Here is a 17,226-nt window from a genome sequence, read left to right as displayed (position 1 = left end):
GAGAGAGAGAGAGAGAGAAGGTGCACAAGCAGGGGGAGGGGCACAGGGAGAAGCAGACTCCTGACTGAGCAGGGAGAAGTGTGATAATTTCTTTCACCTTGGACTGAAAGGTGGATACTTCCCTAAGTTCTATGATACGACTATTTATCATTTTCTTCCAAATCTACAAATTGCTAACATCTTACAGGCATGTTAATAGAATATGTAACAGTGGCATGGGGTCCACCACCACATCACTCATAGAAAAATTCCCAATTGTTTCTGTCTAGTTCCACCTAGCATAGTGAGTGAGGTTCTTTTTTATACTTCCATTCCCTTCAGAATGTACAATGTATCAAGACTGCTAAACAACAAACTGGCCATTTGTTTTTTGATTTTTTTTTGTGGTGCCCCTCAGTTACATTTATTCATGCTACAAAGGAAACAACAAGTCGACAAGCGTACAAGTCTTCCCATCTAACAGAGCTTGCTGAGATTTACAGCCAGACTGATGTTCCATCTGATGTGTAATCCAAGTAAAGTTCATTAATGACCTGAAGCAGGTGCAGGACTTGAAGCCTTCAAAGCTTTACTTGTTTTATCAGCAATCCTGATTTTATAAACGATGAAGCCCATTAACCGCATTCCTACCCAAATATCCTCGTAAACTTGCATATAATAGGACCTCATGGGGACCTAAACATTTTTAACAAGGCTTTGGAGCATCTCGGCACAGGACCCCTGGCTCCAACCTGCATAGCCAATGACTTGGAAAGGTCACCTTGATTGATTGATTGATGGCTTTTAAAGATTATTTATTTATTTGTTTGAGAGAGAAAGAGAGAGAGAGTGTGTGTGTGCATGTGAGGGGGGAGGTGCAGAAGGAGAGGGACAAGCGGACTCCCCATTGAGCAGGGAGCCTGATGTGGGGCTCGATCCCAGATCCCAGGACCCCGAGGTCATGACCTGAGCCCAAGGCAGAAGCTTAACCGACTAAGCCACCCAGGTGCCCCTCACCTTGATTTACTTTTAAAGGAGGAGGGTTCCACATTTGAGGACGGTTCATCTTGAATGCCTTCCATTAGAACTTTCAGGCCTTTTTCTCTTGCTCACTTCTCTTGCTCTATTCCTGCTATTATTTCTCCTTTCTCTTTACACTCTTTTTTTCTCTCTTCCGTCTTGCTAGGTCCAGTCCTAGCAGTCCTGAGAGAAAAAAAACAATTCTTCAAGCTCAGGAGGCTCTGGTCTTGGCCCTTAGGTCAGCAGTGTCCTTGGATCTTTATTTCTGCTCTGGTGAGGGCTGGAGAGGAAGAAAGGCCCTTGGTTTATAAGTAAGAGAGAAATAGGGAAGGAAAATACAGAGAAACAATCAGATTCATATTTGGGAATACAAATCTGCCACAAATGCAGACTTATAATACTACCTTAACTAAAAGTTTGTTCTGTCTCTTCCAACCCTAGATCCTTTCTCAAAATGTGAACTCACTTTTTCTCCTTCATCAGTACCTCTGTGTTTCAACTCTCCTAAACACACCTTCTAATTGTACCTCAATGATTTCATTGACCAGGTCTCTTTAAAATCATCATATATACACTGTAGCAGTGGCATCTTGTTCTGGCTATTCTTTTCTTTCCCTTTCATTTACCTTAGTTGATTCTAACCAAACATCTCCAAACGCATTAAGCATATTTTCAATTTGCTCTCTTATTCTCTTCTCACCCACTTACAGTCTGGTGTCTCTCTGCCTCTCTTTACCAAGACAACTATTGTTTTGGTCAAATTCATGAATGAAAAAAAAAACGCATGTACTATGACACCATTTCTCACTCTCTTTTGACTTCCTGTTACAGATTAGCTTTCTACATATCACCACTGGTCTGGTGTTTGTAACTTTCTGGATTTTATTGTATTAACATCTTTGATAAATTTTGTTATGCTCCAGTAATTTCTTTTAAGTTGTAACATTGACTCTATTGTGTCCTTTCTTTCCTGAAGATGATTTTAAAATCCTATTCCATTTTCGTAAGTCTCTAATATTGAGCCTCCTTCCTTTCTTTTGGATGCTCAGAGACAAATTGCTTGGATTCAAAAACATTTTGAAAGACTACCTATGAAACAGCAGCAGAGTGCAATTAATACTTCTCACACTTCTTCAAATATCACATCTTTCAGATTTTTCTTGTGACCCAAAGATAACAGGAAATCGATTCAATGTTGCTTGCAACACTAAAATTTCTTCTTCGATTCAACCCATTTCCTCCCCTATTTTTACTGTCTATTTGTATCTTGTTTGCCATTGTAATTTGTAAACTCACTGGGCAGGAAAGAATTGTTGATCTTTTAATTTGGAGTAGCCTGGAGCAAATGGCTATTAATGGTAACATGGTTTACATGTCCTTGGTTTTAAAATCAACAATGTTAAACATCTGAGTTTTTCACTTTTACTTTTCTTCATTCTCAGTTTGAGGGTTTATTTCTGGATACCCTCATTATGTGATTCTCAATCAAGAATGGAGCCATTCTACAATAGTTGACTTGCAAACATTGAAAGAAAATATGTTAGGCACCAAGATTTAGATAATTTAGATAATTCCATCTCCCATTACAGTATAGTGGTTGTTCATGTGGCAAATCCTGGTTCTACTGCCTCTTTGTTTTGTTGTCTTGAGCAAGTATGTGAGCCTTGACTCTCTCATGTGAAAATTAGGTGTAATAATAGCCTATCTCCCTGAGCTTTTGTGAGGAATAAATGAAAAAATTCATATTAAATGTTTGAATATTATGTGCTCAGTAAATGTTAGCTATCATTGGTCTGAAATGATTGTTCATTTTCTTATAATGTGACTTCGAAAGAGCCACCATGTACTAAAATACCTTGGCCAGTACTAAACAATACTTTGCCTGTACTACAAATATATTTTAGCTTTTTTTGGTTTGTTTTCCTGATTTGTAATATTTTGAATTTCTAACAGAATCCAGAAGGTTGGGAGATTCCTTTAATGCATGAGAGAAAGCTGAGATGTACTCCTATTGCCAGGTTTATTCCTGTAGCTCCCAGGTTTTGGAGATACAGAGCTGTTAGCTGCATATCATTTGGTATCATTCAAAACCCAATAAACTTATTTTTTAGGAGATGTTAATCAGTCCCACGTAAAAGCAGTTGGTACATTTTTAATGAGCACAGAAAAATCTTGGAGTCCAATGACCTCTTTTGAAGCCTGATCAGATAGGAGCATTACTGGCCTTTAGTTAATGGTAAAGGGACAACTTTGAGTTGTCTTCTTTGGCACTGTTGGTTAATTCTAATAGTGGGGATGGTCGAAAAGCCCAATAAATAGTCTTCTAGCATTGATTTTGTTACAATTGACATTATTTACAAAATTGGAAGGTTCTACAACGAGATCTGCCCCCCAAAGTACCTTTTCTGAAAAAGTCGCCCCACCTCTGTTGCATTTGTTTAACTTTTCTGCTGTTGTGGTTTCCTAGAAATCCATACCCATCAAGTGAGCTTAATTCCTCTGAAGATCAATAATTCATTCACCATCCGAAAAATTCAACAAGTATTGATGGCCCATTCTGAATCACTTTGCTGGGCTGAGTGTACCGTGGTTTTCTAAGTTTCCGTTCTAGTTAGGGGAAAGGGGAGTAAAATAAATTGAAATGGAAGGCCCTATGGTGGAAATGAACAGCGTGTGGGACGTAAGCTTTGGACAGAACTCGAAGTTCGGCTCTGCAACTCAGTAGTCTGAAATGAACAGGTCATTTCAGAATTAGCAAGGTGAGAATGTGTTGTGGAACGATGCACTCTAGGAAGGTTCCAGCTCCTGGCAAAGGGTCATGTCACGTTAGGTGTGTGAAGGCACGACAGGGTTACAGTAGCTTAGAAAAGGGGTGTCACTTGGCCCTCCTGCGCACAAGAGAAGTAGGAAGGGGTCCTTCCGATCTCTCCCCCTCGCCCCCCCAAGGGACAGCGCACACCTGCACAAGAGAGGAAACCCTCCGGGATGGGCCCTCGGCTAGTGGCCCTACCGGGTCGCCCGGTAGGGGGGAGAGCTTTCCAGCGGCCGCGCGCCACGTCACCAAACAGTTCCCCCTCCCCTCGTTCCAAGTCGCACGCGCGGAAGTAAACACCTCGACGTCATCAGGGCGCGTCTTCGTCTTTCCCTTCCCATCTCCCCAGATCGGTGGACGTGCTCACCTCCGCTCCGGGCCAGGTCTATGTCCCGGTTTCCCGCCGTCGCGGGCAGGGCGCCAAGGCGGCAGGAGGAGGATGAGCGGTCAATAGACCTTCAGGAAGAGCGGCCTTCGGCTGTTTCCATCGCTGATAGAGGTGCGGTCCGCGGGACGTTGCGGAGGCCAGCGGGAGTTTCGGCATGGGGGTTTTAGGGGGATAAAAGTGCGCCTTTGGCGGGCAGAGAAAAGTGGAGAGGAGACCGCAGCGTTCGCCTCGCCCTCCAAGCCAGAGGCGAACTTTGCGTCCAATGAGCACTTTGGTCTAGAGGGGGGCGGTCCCAGATCCAAGTTGGGTGAAAACCTTGCTGGGGGACAGAAAAGTGAACCCCAACGTCTAGACCCGTTCTCCTCTTAAAGAGGCTTATAAAGCCTTTGTTCTCTATCCATCCATTCGCCCCCCCCCCCCACTCGTCGGGCCGCCAGCCTGCCTTTGGGTATGGTATGAAGGGAGCCAGTTTCCAGGAGCCAGTTTCCATGGTTACCCACCACTTGGCCTTCTGGGATATCAGTCACTCTGAACAGGGACCTAACTTGAACCATGAATCAGAACAAACACAGGTGGCTTTTTTTTTTTTTTTTAATTCAGCTGGGAGTTTCCTGCTGTGTTCTAGCTTTTGGTCTATTATTTAATAAAATTGGGTTTTGCGCTTCTTTATAGGTATGCTTGCAAATACATGCCTTGTGCCAGGCTTAGTTTGTCAGGTACTCTGAGTCATGCATTAGCAAATCCTCATGTTGTTAGATTTTACTAAAAAGTTGTTCTAGGCTTGTAAACCCTCGCATACAAATTGGACATAGATGATTTGCCTGAGAAGTCATGGATTGATCCCTTCCAGCCCTAAAATTCTATTGTCTTTATTCAGTTCTGGGAAATTGAGTCAAAGATATCTTTACAGTCCTTTTAATTGCACAATTGTTTTTCTGTTATTACAGAAGAGAAAGGATGCACATCACAGGAGGGAGGAACTACTCCAACTTTTCCTATTCAAAAACAAAGAAAAAAGCTTATTCAAGCTGTGAGGGAGAATTCATTCCTTATTGTTACTGGAAATACAGGAAGCGGTAAAACAACTCAACTCCCAAAATATCTTTATGAAGCAGGTAATTTTATTCGGGGATGTTATTGGGAGTATTTAAAAATATATTCTCTTAAAAGCTAATAGGACTTCTGTATTGCACAAATACCCACCATTTGTTCTACAGTCCCAGTTCTTCTCTTGGCACATCCTCCCTACACCTTCCCTGCTTTTTTATGGTCTTATTTCATATTCAGGCATTAATTCAGATGATGATTTTTCCATTTTTTAATTACCATAATAATCTCGATTATAGGTTGGTATTGATTCTTTGCTATAGAATGAGGTTGATTTGCAGTAGACTGTTAACCATTGGGTATTGAAATAATTTACAGGAATATAGTGATATCTATTGCTGACATTAGTATTTCTTGGTTCTTTTTCCAGAGTATTACCAGGTAAATATTTATTCCCTGACTCCATAACCCAAGCCAGCTAACAAATTACCCTTAAAGTGTCTTTTCCTTCAGTATGGTAAAACTTAATATCATAAGGTTGGTATAGAGTGAAATTGTATTGGATGATACTCATTTCTTAGCTGGTATTAACTTAGTCTAATGCACCAAATCTAATGTGCCATTTATTAAGACATACCACTATTTTACATACTACAGAAAAAATACATACTACATACATACTAAAGAAAAAAATACCATCAACTGTAAGACACATCTATCTTTCAGAGATACTAAAATGGTAGAAAATGAATCTGTGAAAGTAGTATATTTAAACTTTTGTGACAAAAGTAAATTTTTAGGAAGTCTGTGAAATTGTATGGATTCCTAAGAATTAAACATCTTTGGCTTACTCTTTAAAGTAAATCTTCAGACTGAAATTGGGGGGAAAACCTAATTAAAATACATATATTTTGAATGTAAAATATGTATTCTAATTTTTTACTACTTAAATTGCCATGGTGCGTTTGTAAAACAGTATGTTGTTAATTTGCAGTTTTCTTTTGGAAACACTTGGAACAGTTTGTGTTGATTCGTCCAAAACAATTTAGCTCTAATTGGAAGCAATTGTTAACAATTTTGTGTTTTTTACCTCTGGTTCTGATAGGGTTTTCACAACATGGTATGATTGGTGTGACTCAACCACGAAAAGTCGCTGCTATATCAGTTGCTCAGAGGGTTGCTGAAGAAATGAAATGCACTTTGGGATCCAAAGTAGGGTACCAAGTTCGTTTCGATGATTGCAGCTCTAAGGTACAAAAGTTTTATTGCAGTTTTAGTCCTGTAAACTTACAGAAAGATTGGAGAAGGTTATGAAAGATTAGAACTTCAAATTTGCATTTATATTTTAAAGAAACGAAGCCCCAGGTTAGAATTAATTTTTGTTGTCCATTGTTAAATGATTTAGCTCTGAAGTGTCTAGTAATTTTACTCTTTTCTCCCTTCTCAATTAGTTTATAAGTGACAGCTATGTTTATTTTTTTAAGGATTCTCTTATATTTTTTAGTTGTAAGAGTCCTGGACCTGTAACTTACATTTGTATTCTTTAAAACAATTTTTTGTTGTACTAAAATATATATAATGTAAAGTTTACCATTTTAACCATTTTTAGGTTTTACATTTCATTGGCATGAGATACATTTACAATGTTGTGTATCCATCAGCACTCTATTTTCAGAATGTTTTCATTCTCTCAAACAGAAACTCTTATCTACTAAACATTAACTCCCCCATTCCCTCCTCCCTCCAGCCTCTGGTAACTTCTATTCTACTTTCTGTCTTTACAAATTTGCATTTTCCAAGTACCTCATATAAGTTGAATCATACAATATTTGGTCCTTTGTGTCTGGATTGTTTCATTTAGCATAGCGTTTTCAAAGTTCATCCGTATTTTATATTTGTATTCCTGAAGTCATTGGAAATGGACAACTTAGCAAAGTCAGTAAGCAAGTATTTATTATTATCTGTATTCATGGCACCAACAAGTTTAAAATTGTTTTCTTTTTAATAGTTAATGGTTCTAGGGATGCTTGGGTGGTTCAATTGGTTAAGCGTCTGCCTTCAGCTCAGGTCGTGATCCCACAGTCCTGGGATTGAGTCCCACATCGGGCTCCTTGCTTGGAAGGGAGCCTGCTTCTCCCTCTTTCTGCTGCTTCCCCTGCTTGTGCTCGCTCACTCTCTCTCTCTCTGACAAATAAATAAATAAAATCTTAAAAAAAAGAGTTAATGTTATAATTTACATTCCTTCAGGATTTTTTAATCCTGTACCAAGTACAAAACAATCCCTAATTAAATATGGTCCCTAATAGGAATGGCCATCAATATGGCACATGGCACACAGTGACTCCCCAAAATACTATCTTTGCATTCCTAATGGTTACTGCTGGGGAGTTTCCTTTCTTTTTTCTTCCCTTGTTTTATGTGAATACTGTTGTTAACTTCTAGCTTTTGGACCTTATTCTCACCTTGTTTTAATGCTAGTTGACAGGTTTTTTTTAAGATTTTATTTATTATTTATTTGCCAGAGAAAGAGTGAACACACAAACAGGGGGAACGGCAGGCAGAGGGAGAAGCAGGCTCCCAGCTGAGCAAGGAGCCCAATGTAGGACTTGATCCCAGGACCCTGGGGTCATGACCTGAGCTGGAGGCAGATGTTTAACCAACTGAGCCACCCATACATCCCTGACAGACACAGTTTTTAAAATAAGCAAATAGGGAAGAAGATAGTGAGAGGAAATTGTGCACCTATTTCCTCTGCCTTTTCTCCTGAGTCCTCTAAAACAGTGGCTGAGACAGGGAGGTGGATCCCATTTCATTGTTGTTTCCCACAACTTGCTCATGGGAAGCCATTGTCTTATCTTACCACTTTCCCCAGACTACTTTATATCTCCTTATTGGCCCCTTTTGTTGCTTTATCCCAGAACATCCACCTTAATTCCTTATCTCTGTCCCTGTATAGATCACAGGTTTTACAATTTACCATCCTTGTTATTAGATTAATTTATGTACTTTTTTATTTAGTCACATTAGGTGGATCACTTAATGTTTGTGCATTTGGGGGGGAATTTAGTCTGCGAAACGGGTGAATTTCTGTAACACTATATATATAAGTTGATATACTCTGCTGTTTGAACATTAGGAAACCGCAATCAAATATATGACTGATGGATGTTTACTGAAACATATTCTGGGAGATCCAAATCTTACCAAGTTCAGTGTCATTATTTTAGATGAAGCCCATGAGAGAACTCTAACTACAGTGAGTATTTTAATATGCTGTTTATTTATTAGTTTACTTATTTGGGGTAGCTTTTACCATGTAGAGAATTGCCTGGTCTTACTTACATTTTAACCTATTGAAATAGGAATTCTTTGGTTAGGAAAGCAAAATATTTAAATTAAGTTGGTTGGTAGGTGTACTTGTGACTTATTAGAAATTTACTTTTTTTTTTTTTTCAGGACATCTTATTTGGTTTATTGAAGAAGTTATTTCAGGAGAAGTCTCCTAATAGAAAGGAACATTTGAAGGTCGTGGTGATGTCAGCAACAATGGAATTAGCCAAGCTTTCTGCATTCTTTGGAAATTGTCCAATATTTGATATACCTGGAAGGCTTTATCCAGTCAGAGAAAAATTCTGTAATTTGATTGGCCCACGAGACAGAGAAAATACTGCATATATTCAAGCGGTATTACTTGGCATCCTTTTTTTGTCTTTTTTTATAGTTATGATTCTAGCTGATTGAGTAGTTCAGTAATTCATTTGTTCCCTTTTATTTTAATGGCAGCCCTCATAGGTCCTAGGACTTTTGAGAACCAAATTTAATTTTTCTGTGGAATGAGGGGAGGTGGTTGGGAGTGGGGGACTATATTTCCATCAGCATATTATGCTTGTGTTTCTTACTTTAGATTGTGAAAGTGACCATGGATATCCATTTGAATGAAATGGCTGGAGACATCCTGGTTTTTCTGACTGGTAAGCATTCAGTATCAGGTTTAAAAATTTCGCTATTTGTAAGAGCGGAATGTGGCACCACAATAGAGTGTCACTTTTGTTGGGAAATCTGGGCTTTAACTCATGTTGCCTTAGCTTTGTGTGATTATCTGAATAGTTTCAGAAATTCTATCTTATATAAGATATATAAGATAATTCTATACATCCATAAAAACTGCCAGTCTCATTAGTAAACATATGTAAAACACACTGACCTTTTAATAAAAAGATATTAAATGTTGAAGTGTTAATATTTTTATTAGTCTGTCTTATACAGAGCTGTTACCACACTAAACAGTCCTGGATCTGAATGCTTAATTCCATTATTTCAAAAGACATCCTACTAGTTTATTTCTTCGAGTGTGGGATGGTACTGTGTGATAGCAGTGCATAAGGTGTTGAATTCATGTCTCATAGACAAGCCTTTTTTGGAAGTCAAAAATAGATTAATTAAATCCTAAACTAGTGTGATTCTTCAATTAGCAGCATCCTACTAACAGAAATGAGTCATTTCATCGCTTACCTCCTACTCTGCCTTGTACTGAAGTCAGAAGTGAGACATTGTAATGGTCTCTGCCTTTTTCAGGTTACTTACATATTTTGAAATACACCTAAATGCAGTATCTCCTGGACTATATTCTTCTATATTAATGATTAACTTTACTGAGTCTTCCTCAAATACTGCATTAACAAGATGAAAGGCTTGCAGATTATAAACATTTTTATTCCTGTAGAGGTTTAAATTCCTTGGAAACTGGTGTTCTATTTTTAATGCTATTGTTGAGATTTGGTACAATTTGTGTGTTCATCTTCTTTAGAGCAAATGAGATTTAAAATAGCTATTATGCAAAGATAATTTTAACCTAGAAGGCTCCCCCCCGCCCCATTCTTAATTTTGCTGTTCAGTTGCTGACGTTATTTTCCCTCCCTCATTTCAGGTCAGTTTGAAATTGAAAAAAGTTGTGAGTTACTTTTTCAGATGGCAGAGTCTGTTGATTATGATTATGATGTTCAAGATACAACTCTGGATGGTTTGTTAATATTGCCATGTTATGGATCTATGACAACAGGTAATTCCTCACTGGAATAGAAAATGTGGCTAATTAAAAAAAAATTTATTGAATAATCACATATGTACAGAGTAGTGTATAGATCCTAAGTGTTTAGGTCAGTTAATTTTACGAGCAACTCATTTTGGTAACCAACATCCAGATCATGAAATAGAACTCTAAGGGAACCAGCATTCCTTGAGAGAAGTGATTTTTTTCTCAGAGTCTTTTCATATTCACTTTTTCAAGAGCCTTGCTCCCCCCCCCCCCAATATTGTTTAAGAGTGGGCTGTGTCCTCTCAGCAGAACAAAAATATTGTTAGTAATTTTTTGAAATTAGGACTATAATTTCTTAATAGTAGTACCAGGAGTCAGACCTAATTTAGCATTGCCAGAGAATTTCTAGAAATCATATACATCCAGATACATCTGAGACTAGACACAGTGGATTGTTTTCTTTTGAAGTAACACAGTCTACTTTTCAAGAATGATGCTGTTCTTTTGTGATTTCAAAGAGCAAATGCAAACTCTTATTCTGATATTTATTCATAATAAATATTATTGAATTAGGTTTAGAATTTGTTTAGTAAAACTACTTTATTTTGGAATTTGATATGTAAAACTAAAGGGAAGTTATTTAGAGTTTGTGATTAGCATTTAATATAATGTAAAAAGCATTTGAATGTTTTTATGCTTTATTTATATTTTTGGTTTTTTTTGAGTAGGTGGTTCGTAGTCTTATATTTACAAAAAAAGTTTAGGAATGTGTGTTTTGGTAAATAACCATAGACCACGTGCTATTTTAGAAATCTCTTTTGTGATGATATTAGGCCCTTGCCCTCCATATGGAAATCTATTTTTAGGTTTTTGTATCTTTAAGGGAATTCTTAGGGTCATTATTAGATATTTAAGGTTCTCATTGCTTTCTGGAGATTTGATCTGCTGACTCCTTAATAATTAATAATTTACTTTGCTAACTGCCGAGATAATTAGAAACTCATTACGGTTGCTTTGGTATTAACCATTAACAGTATGAGTGTATTTTTCTGTATAAATAATTTCATTCTTTCACATGTTACTGTCACATAAAAATGACATGCTGAGTCTGCTATTGCTTCTTGTTTAATGGCCTGAAATCCAATTTTTATACTATTAAAGGTTGCGAATGACCTCCTGTTTTTCAAATCTCATGGCTTTTTTTTCATTAGTTTGTATTTTGATTTTGTGATAACAATAAGTCTCCTTAAAATGCTGTCATCTGGGATAATATTTAACTACCTCATTCTTCTGACCACTCTTTCTCTAAGTGTGCTGCCCTCCCACCCTTCCCAGCCTTTGTCCCTCTCAAATTGTGACTGTTTTGTAAGGTTTTATCCATAGCTTGCTGTTTTCTTAGAATTTCTTAGATTTACCTGTTTTGAAGAGGTTGACTGTCTCTAGTTAAATCTCACTCCTGCACTCTAGAACTCTGGGTCTCCTCACAGGGCTTTTTAGTCTGTGCATCATATCATCCTAGATCATTCAGTCCAAATAAGTGACAACTTCTACGACTTTTTTTTTTTTTTTTTGTCTTGTCCAGATCATTCATTCTCTTTCGTTTTTCATTGTCATCATTAAAGTTGGGATCCTCAGTTTGCTTTCCCGAGTTGTTAACATAACCTGCTAACCTGTTTTCCCTGATGTAATTTACCATCCTACCTGCAGTGGTAAGCATCATCTTTCAAAAGCACAGCTCTGATTGTATCAGTTTCCTGTTGGGTATCTCAGCCATTCCCTATTACCAGTTGAATGAAAATGCTAACTTAATAACTTGGCATTCATTGTCCTTCCAGTGTGATTTCAGCCTGCTTTCAGCCTTAATTCCCAGTGTATGAGATTTTCTGGGTTGGCATATATATATGAATGGTAAAGATGTAGAGCTCGCTTTCAATAGAGCCATTACTGAAGGGTTTCGTTTGTTTATTTTAGTTTCCCTTCTGGTTCCAAGGGCTCCATAGAGGTGAGCTACTGGTAATCCATTATGAGCATAATCATATTTATGGGAGCAATTTCTAACAATGCAAAGAGGTATTCAAATAGAGTTGATGAGGTACTGAGTAACGGGTGAGGTGAAGTTGGGAGTGGCAAGTTCCTTGGATATTAGGCTTTTTTTTTAAGTCTGGCTAATACAATACAGCACTTATTTTCTTTATTATTGCTACTTCAGGTGATGGGGAGAAACACTATTATGATGTTATTTTCTTTATTTCCTATTATGTCTTAGGAACATAAAACTCGCACTTGGGAGTGAGGAGAGGGAAGAAGGGTTTCCTGCTTGTGAAGAGGGTTTAAAAATGACTCAGACCTAGGTTTAGTGAATAAATGAAGATTATGGGGTGGATATGTTGTATTTGCTTTTATTTCTGGGCTAGCTGAGGGTGGCTGACTGTTTTAAAGGGACATCTTAAGATATCTCCCTAATTGATGGGGTGCCTGGGTGGCTCAGTCGTTAAGTGATCCCAGGGTCCTGGGATCAAGCCCTGCATCGGGCTCCCTGCTCTCCTGGGAGCCTGCTTCTTCCTCTCCCACTCCCCCTGCTTGTGTTCCCTCTCTCGCTGGCTGTCTCTCTCTCTGTCAAATAAATAAATAAAATCTTAAAAAAAAAAAAAAGGCATTTCCCTAATTGACATAAAAAATTCTCAACTGTCAATTGCGAAGAGGTGCTATGGTATCCCTTCTGCTGCCAAGATTATATGATCCCACTCTCTGGGCTGAACTTCTAACCCCCACCTTCTGTGGTATTTCTCTCAAGCTCAAAGTGTAGGCAGTATTTTTTTATTCCATTTCTTTCCACATCTTTTTTTGTGACAACATCTGATATTTCCTTAACTTGAACTCCTCCTTTCCCTTTTATTCTCTCCTCTTACTGGCTGAAATCCTGCTGTTTTGTTTCACGAGTGCAACCACCTCTATAAAAACCTTCTCTGGTTTCCCACCTCACAACTGGTGTTGATCTCTTCTTCATTTAAACCTCATTGTGCTTTGCTGCACCTCTTGTGGCACTTAACACATTCTACCTCATGTATGGATGCCTCATCTCCTTCTGAAATTGTGAACTACTTGAGTATTATGTGTTGAAAAAGTCCTGATTAGATGTTTGTTAAACTGAGTTCCAGATTTTTCACTTTCTGCTAGACATTCTGTTATGTCTTGTATCAAAATGCTAGCTGTGTCTAGAGCCTTATTCTTGTTTCCCTCAAACCTTTTTGCTCTTCTGACTTCCCTCTTTTCAAGATTTTGCAAGTCTTCAGGTTTACTGAAATATACCCGTTACTTCCTAAGCAACAAATATTTGCATGGAATTTGACTCTTTTAGCACTAAAAGTAATCATCTAAATTCAGTGCTTCTTAGCCTTTTTAGAGGGTGGAGTCTGAGATTCTTTTTAAAAGATAATGAAAGCCGTGGTTTCTTTTCCTAGAAAAATGCGCATTACCATACAGGTCACATGATAAACCTGCATTTTATAACTGGTTATCTATTCAGTTGGGGGTGAAAAAATAGTACATGTGTTTTCAGAATACATGAAGAAAAGGAAAGGAGCTTTACCTTGTTATTTTAAAAGAGGAATACTGCATATTTAGATTATTGCATTAATCCAGAAGTAGTTTTATTTCTGTCTTCTTCCTGCAAAATAAAGACATTATCTCACTTTGGCAAGTACCTAGAATTTGGCTTTGTTGGTGATAATTTCCTTAAATGTTAAGATTAAAGATGAGGGGGGAATAAGGCTAGTGAGCTTCACATAAAAACTTTTACTCTACTCTGTCCAAATGGGAAAATTTTCCTGTTATCTTATAAAGCATACATAGTTGTAAAGAGTACATAGTTGTAGAGTATGTAGTTGTAAAATAAAATCAGAAAAGTAAGAAAGATAATTAAACTTAGATCTCACCAACATGGTTAAATGATAATCACTATTAATATTCTGAGGTATATTGTTCTACTATTTTTTATATATTTAAATATATTTTTATTGTTTAGCTTTTTCTGACAAAAAATGGCATTTTGTTATATATGTTCTTTAATATTTTTCTCTTTAGCCCTTTGTAGAAATTTTTAAAGTGTCGAAGACTACAGAAACAATCCATTTCCCACTGTGCAGAATTAACACACTCTTAGTGTCTCCGCAATTTTGCTCCAGTTTTCTTTTAAGAAAATCACTCAATTAAAGAAAATACATAGCTTCATTATAAAGAATTCAAGCAGCGTCCAAAGTTACAAAAGTAAAAGTAAAGAAATCACCCCAAGTTCCTCCGTACAAAAATAACCAGATCTCTGTGTGTGTGTGTGTGTGTGTGTGTGTGTGTGTACACATATGGAAGGATAAGGAAGTAAATAGGTGGGTTGATAGAAATACTTTTTAAAAGAGAGGTTATATGATTAGTTGCTTTTTAAAAAAGTATTTAATTTTATGTGAATTTACTTAAAGGAATTGTTAAACGTCAAGTAACTTTCTTTACCACATGAGAATTTGATATAAAAGGTTGCTTTCAAGTCTAAAAAGATGAAAAATTCTAAGAAGTTGAAGTTAATCTCTTCTTTTTAGACCCTGTGTGATTGGAGGTCTTATCTGTTGATTCTCTGATTGGAAAGATAAGGACTTGAGTACTTCCACTCTTCTGTATCTTTCCCTTTTGATTTTTGTTAGTTATATTTACATTGTTTAGATGTTTATCATCAATCCTTTTACCATGGTTTTTCCATTCTTAGGTTACTTTTGGTTAATTTTCAATTGCCTGGATTTTGTTAACTTTTTGTTTTTTTAATAGAAGGGCTCTTGAGTGTTATTTTTTGGTATTACTCTTCTATGTTTGAGAATGTCTCGCTTTTGCCTTTATACTTGAACTATATCGTGGCTGGGTTTTATGTTCTTGGGTCACACTTTCTTTTCCTTAGAACTTGGTGGATGTTGTTCACTTGTCTTCTGGCACTGAATGTTGCTGAGGAGAAGTTTGAGGCCCTTTTTTTTAAGTGATTTGCTTTTTCTGTCTGCCTGAAAATTTCTCTTTTTTAAAAAATTTCTCTGATTTTTAAAGTTCAGTGGTTTTAATTAGGATATTTTTTGGTGTTGAGTATTTTATATTAAAATTTCCTGGAATTTGATGTGCTTTTTTAAAAAATCAACTTTATTGGGGTATAATTTACATACAATAAACTATGCTTGTTTTAAGTGTATAGTTAATGAATTTTGACAAATGTACATACCTGTCTAATGACACCACAAACAAGATGAACTTTTCTGATGTGTTCTTTTGATCTGCAAATTCAGTTCTTATTTCAGGGAAGCTCTTTTGTGTTATATCTTTGAATATAATTTTTATGTATTTATTCGTTTCTGTACTTCAGGGATACTAATTATTCTTATGTTGGATTGCCTGTCTTCCATATTTTTTAGCTTCCTTCTAGTTACTTTTTCAGTTGCATTTACTGATTATTCAAGCCTTTACTCTGTGTCAGGAATTTGATTTTCAGCTGTGTTACTGAGAATTCTCAAGATACTTTTGACTCACCCAAAAATAACTTCTTGGGGGCAGAAGGGTACAGTTTGAGCCAAGCAGTGTTGTACTTCTTTCTTTTCCTCCAGAACTGTCATCTTTTCCCCCCCTTTGATTGACAGTTTCTGTTTATTACTCTAAGTTATATTCCTTTTCTTCTCTTTCTCTCTCCCTCTCTCTCAGAAATAGTTCTGCTTTGGAATCTTTTTGGGGGACTTTGGGACAAGATATTCTATGAGGAATTTTCATTGGCCTTAACATACAATATGTCATATGCATTAATTTGGAAGCGTTACTTCATTATGAGTGTTGAGTGGTCTCTCAGTATCCTTGTTTCTTGCTAGACTTTGGATATCTTCTTCACCTCTTTGCCAATCCCTCGCCCTCGCCATCAATAACATCCTAGGGCCATTACTACATCTTGGTGAAAGTATTCCATTTCTCCTTTCCTTCCTGGATAGTGAAAATGTGCTTTAGGATATATTTAACTTTTTTTTTTTTTCAAACCTTTATAAACAAACATAAAACTGGTATGTGTTGGAGTGCCTGGCTGGCTGGGTCAGAAGAGCACGTGACTCTTGATCTCAGGGTCGTGAGTTTGAGCCTCACATTGGGTTAGAGATTACTAAAAAAAATAAATAAATAAACTTAAACTGGTATGTGTTTATACTTGGGGAATATGGTATTAAAATATGTGGGTGAAATGGAAATGAAATAAACATGAGTCTTGTCAAAATAGTAGTTTCAAGACTTTTTAATTGATTACAGTGTACAAAATGGTAAATGAAACTGAAATTTTGCTTAAACTGAACACTTAAAAAATTAGGTATTTTTAGAAATGGGTTGATTGAAAAAGACTTGATTATAGATAAATACGTTCAGAAAGGACATTTTTAATTTATGTAAATTTTTAGGGTAGTGGGGTAGAAAGGATGTTAACTTATTTATGTAATGCATTTTTTATTTATCAATTCATTGAACTCTATTGAGCATTTTCTGTGGTCCAGACATTGTTCTGGGTCGTGGGGATATGTATTGAATAAAAGAAAATCCTTGTTTCATGGAGCTACACTGTAGTAGAACAAGTAGATCATAAATAACGTATAAACATAATCTGAACTACAAAGTAGTATTAAAACTCCTTTGAACCATCTGGAAGAAATGAGCTACCTAAGTCCAATACCTAAAAAATAATTCTTAACCAAAGTTAACTATAAATCTAAGAGAAATAAGTCTTTTTGGAATTATTTTTGTATTTACCTCAAAGCTTTTCCATAGCCGCCTTTCTAGCACTTTTTCACTTGTGAAATTAATTTCTGAATAATGTGGAAGAATAGAAACATTACTCAGCTTGTTTCAAATTTGTCTATCTGTAAATCTTAGAAGTCACCTGACCTCTCTGGCATT

General features: G+C 36.8%; 1 protein-coding gene and 1 pseudogene across 1 annotated transcript in view; one reads left to right on the top strand and one right to left on the bottom strand.

Moving 5' to 3' along the window:
• LOC100465600 lies at positions 1-705 on the bottom strand (annotated as a pseudogene).
• A 3,421-nt stretch (positions 706-4,126) lies between these two features.
• The window catches only part of DHX40 (DEAH-box helicase 40), a 47,172-nt gene continuing 34,072 nt past the window's right edge, over positions 4,127-17,226 (top strand). The window contains exons 1-7 of the mRNA XM_002923320.4: positions 4,127-4,310; positions 5,147-5,314; positions 6,352-6,497; positions 8,383-8,502; positions 8,703-8,930; positions 9,151-9,217; positions 10,174-10,305. Of these exons, the coding sequence (XP_002923366.1) occupies positions 4,199-4,310; positions 5,147-5,314; positions 6,352-6,497; positions 8,383-8,502; positions 8,703-8,930; positions 9,151-9,217; positions 10,174-10,305 (973 nt within the window). The 5' untranslated portion in view covers positions 4,127-4,198. The remainder of the gene's footprint in view (positions 4,311-5,146; positions 5,315-6,351; positions 6,498-8,382; positions 8,503-8,702; positions 8,931-9,150; positions 9,218-10,173; positions 10,306-17,226) is intronic.

The sequence above is a fragment of the Ailuropoda melanoleuca genome, chromosome 13 (assembly GCF_002007445.2).
Source record: "Ailuropoda melanoleuca isolate Jingjing chromosome 13, ASM200744v2, whole genome shotgun sequence".
Lineage (NCBI taxonomy): Eukaryota > Metazoa > Chordata > Mammalia > Carnivora > Ursidae > Ailuropoda > Ailuropoda melanoleuca.
This window is presented reverse-complemented; position numbering and strand designations above follow the sequence as displayed.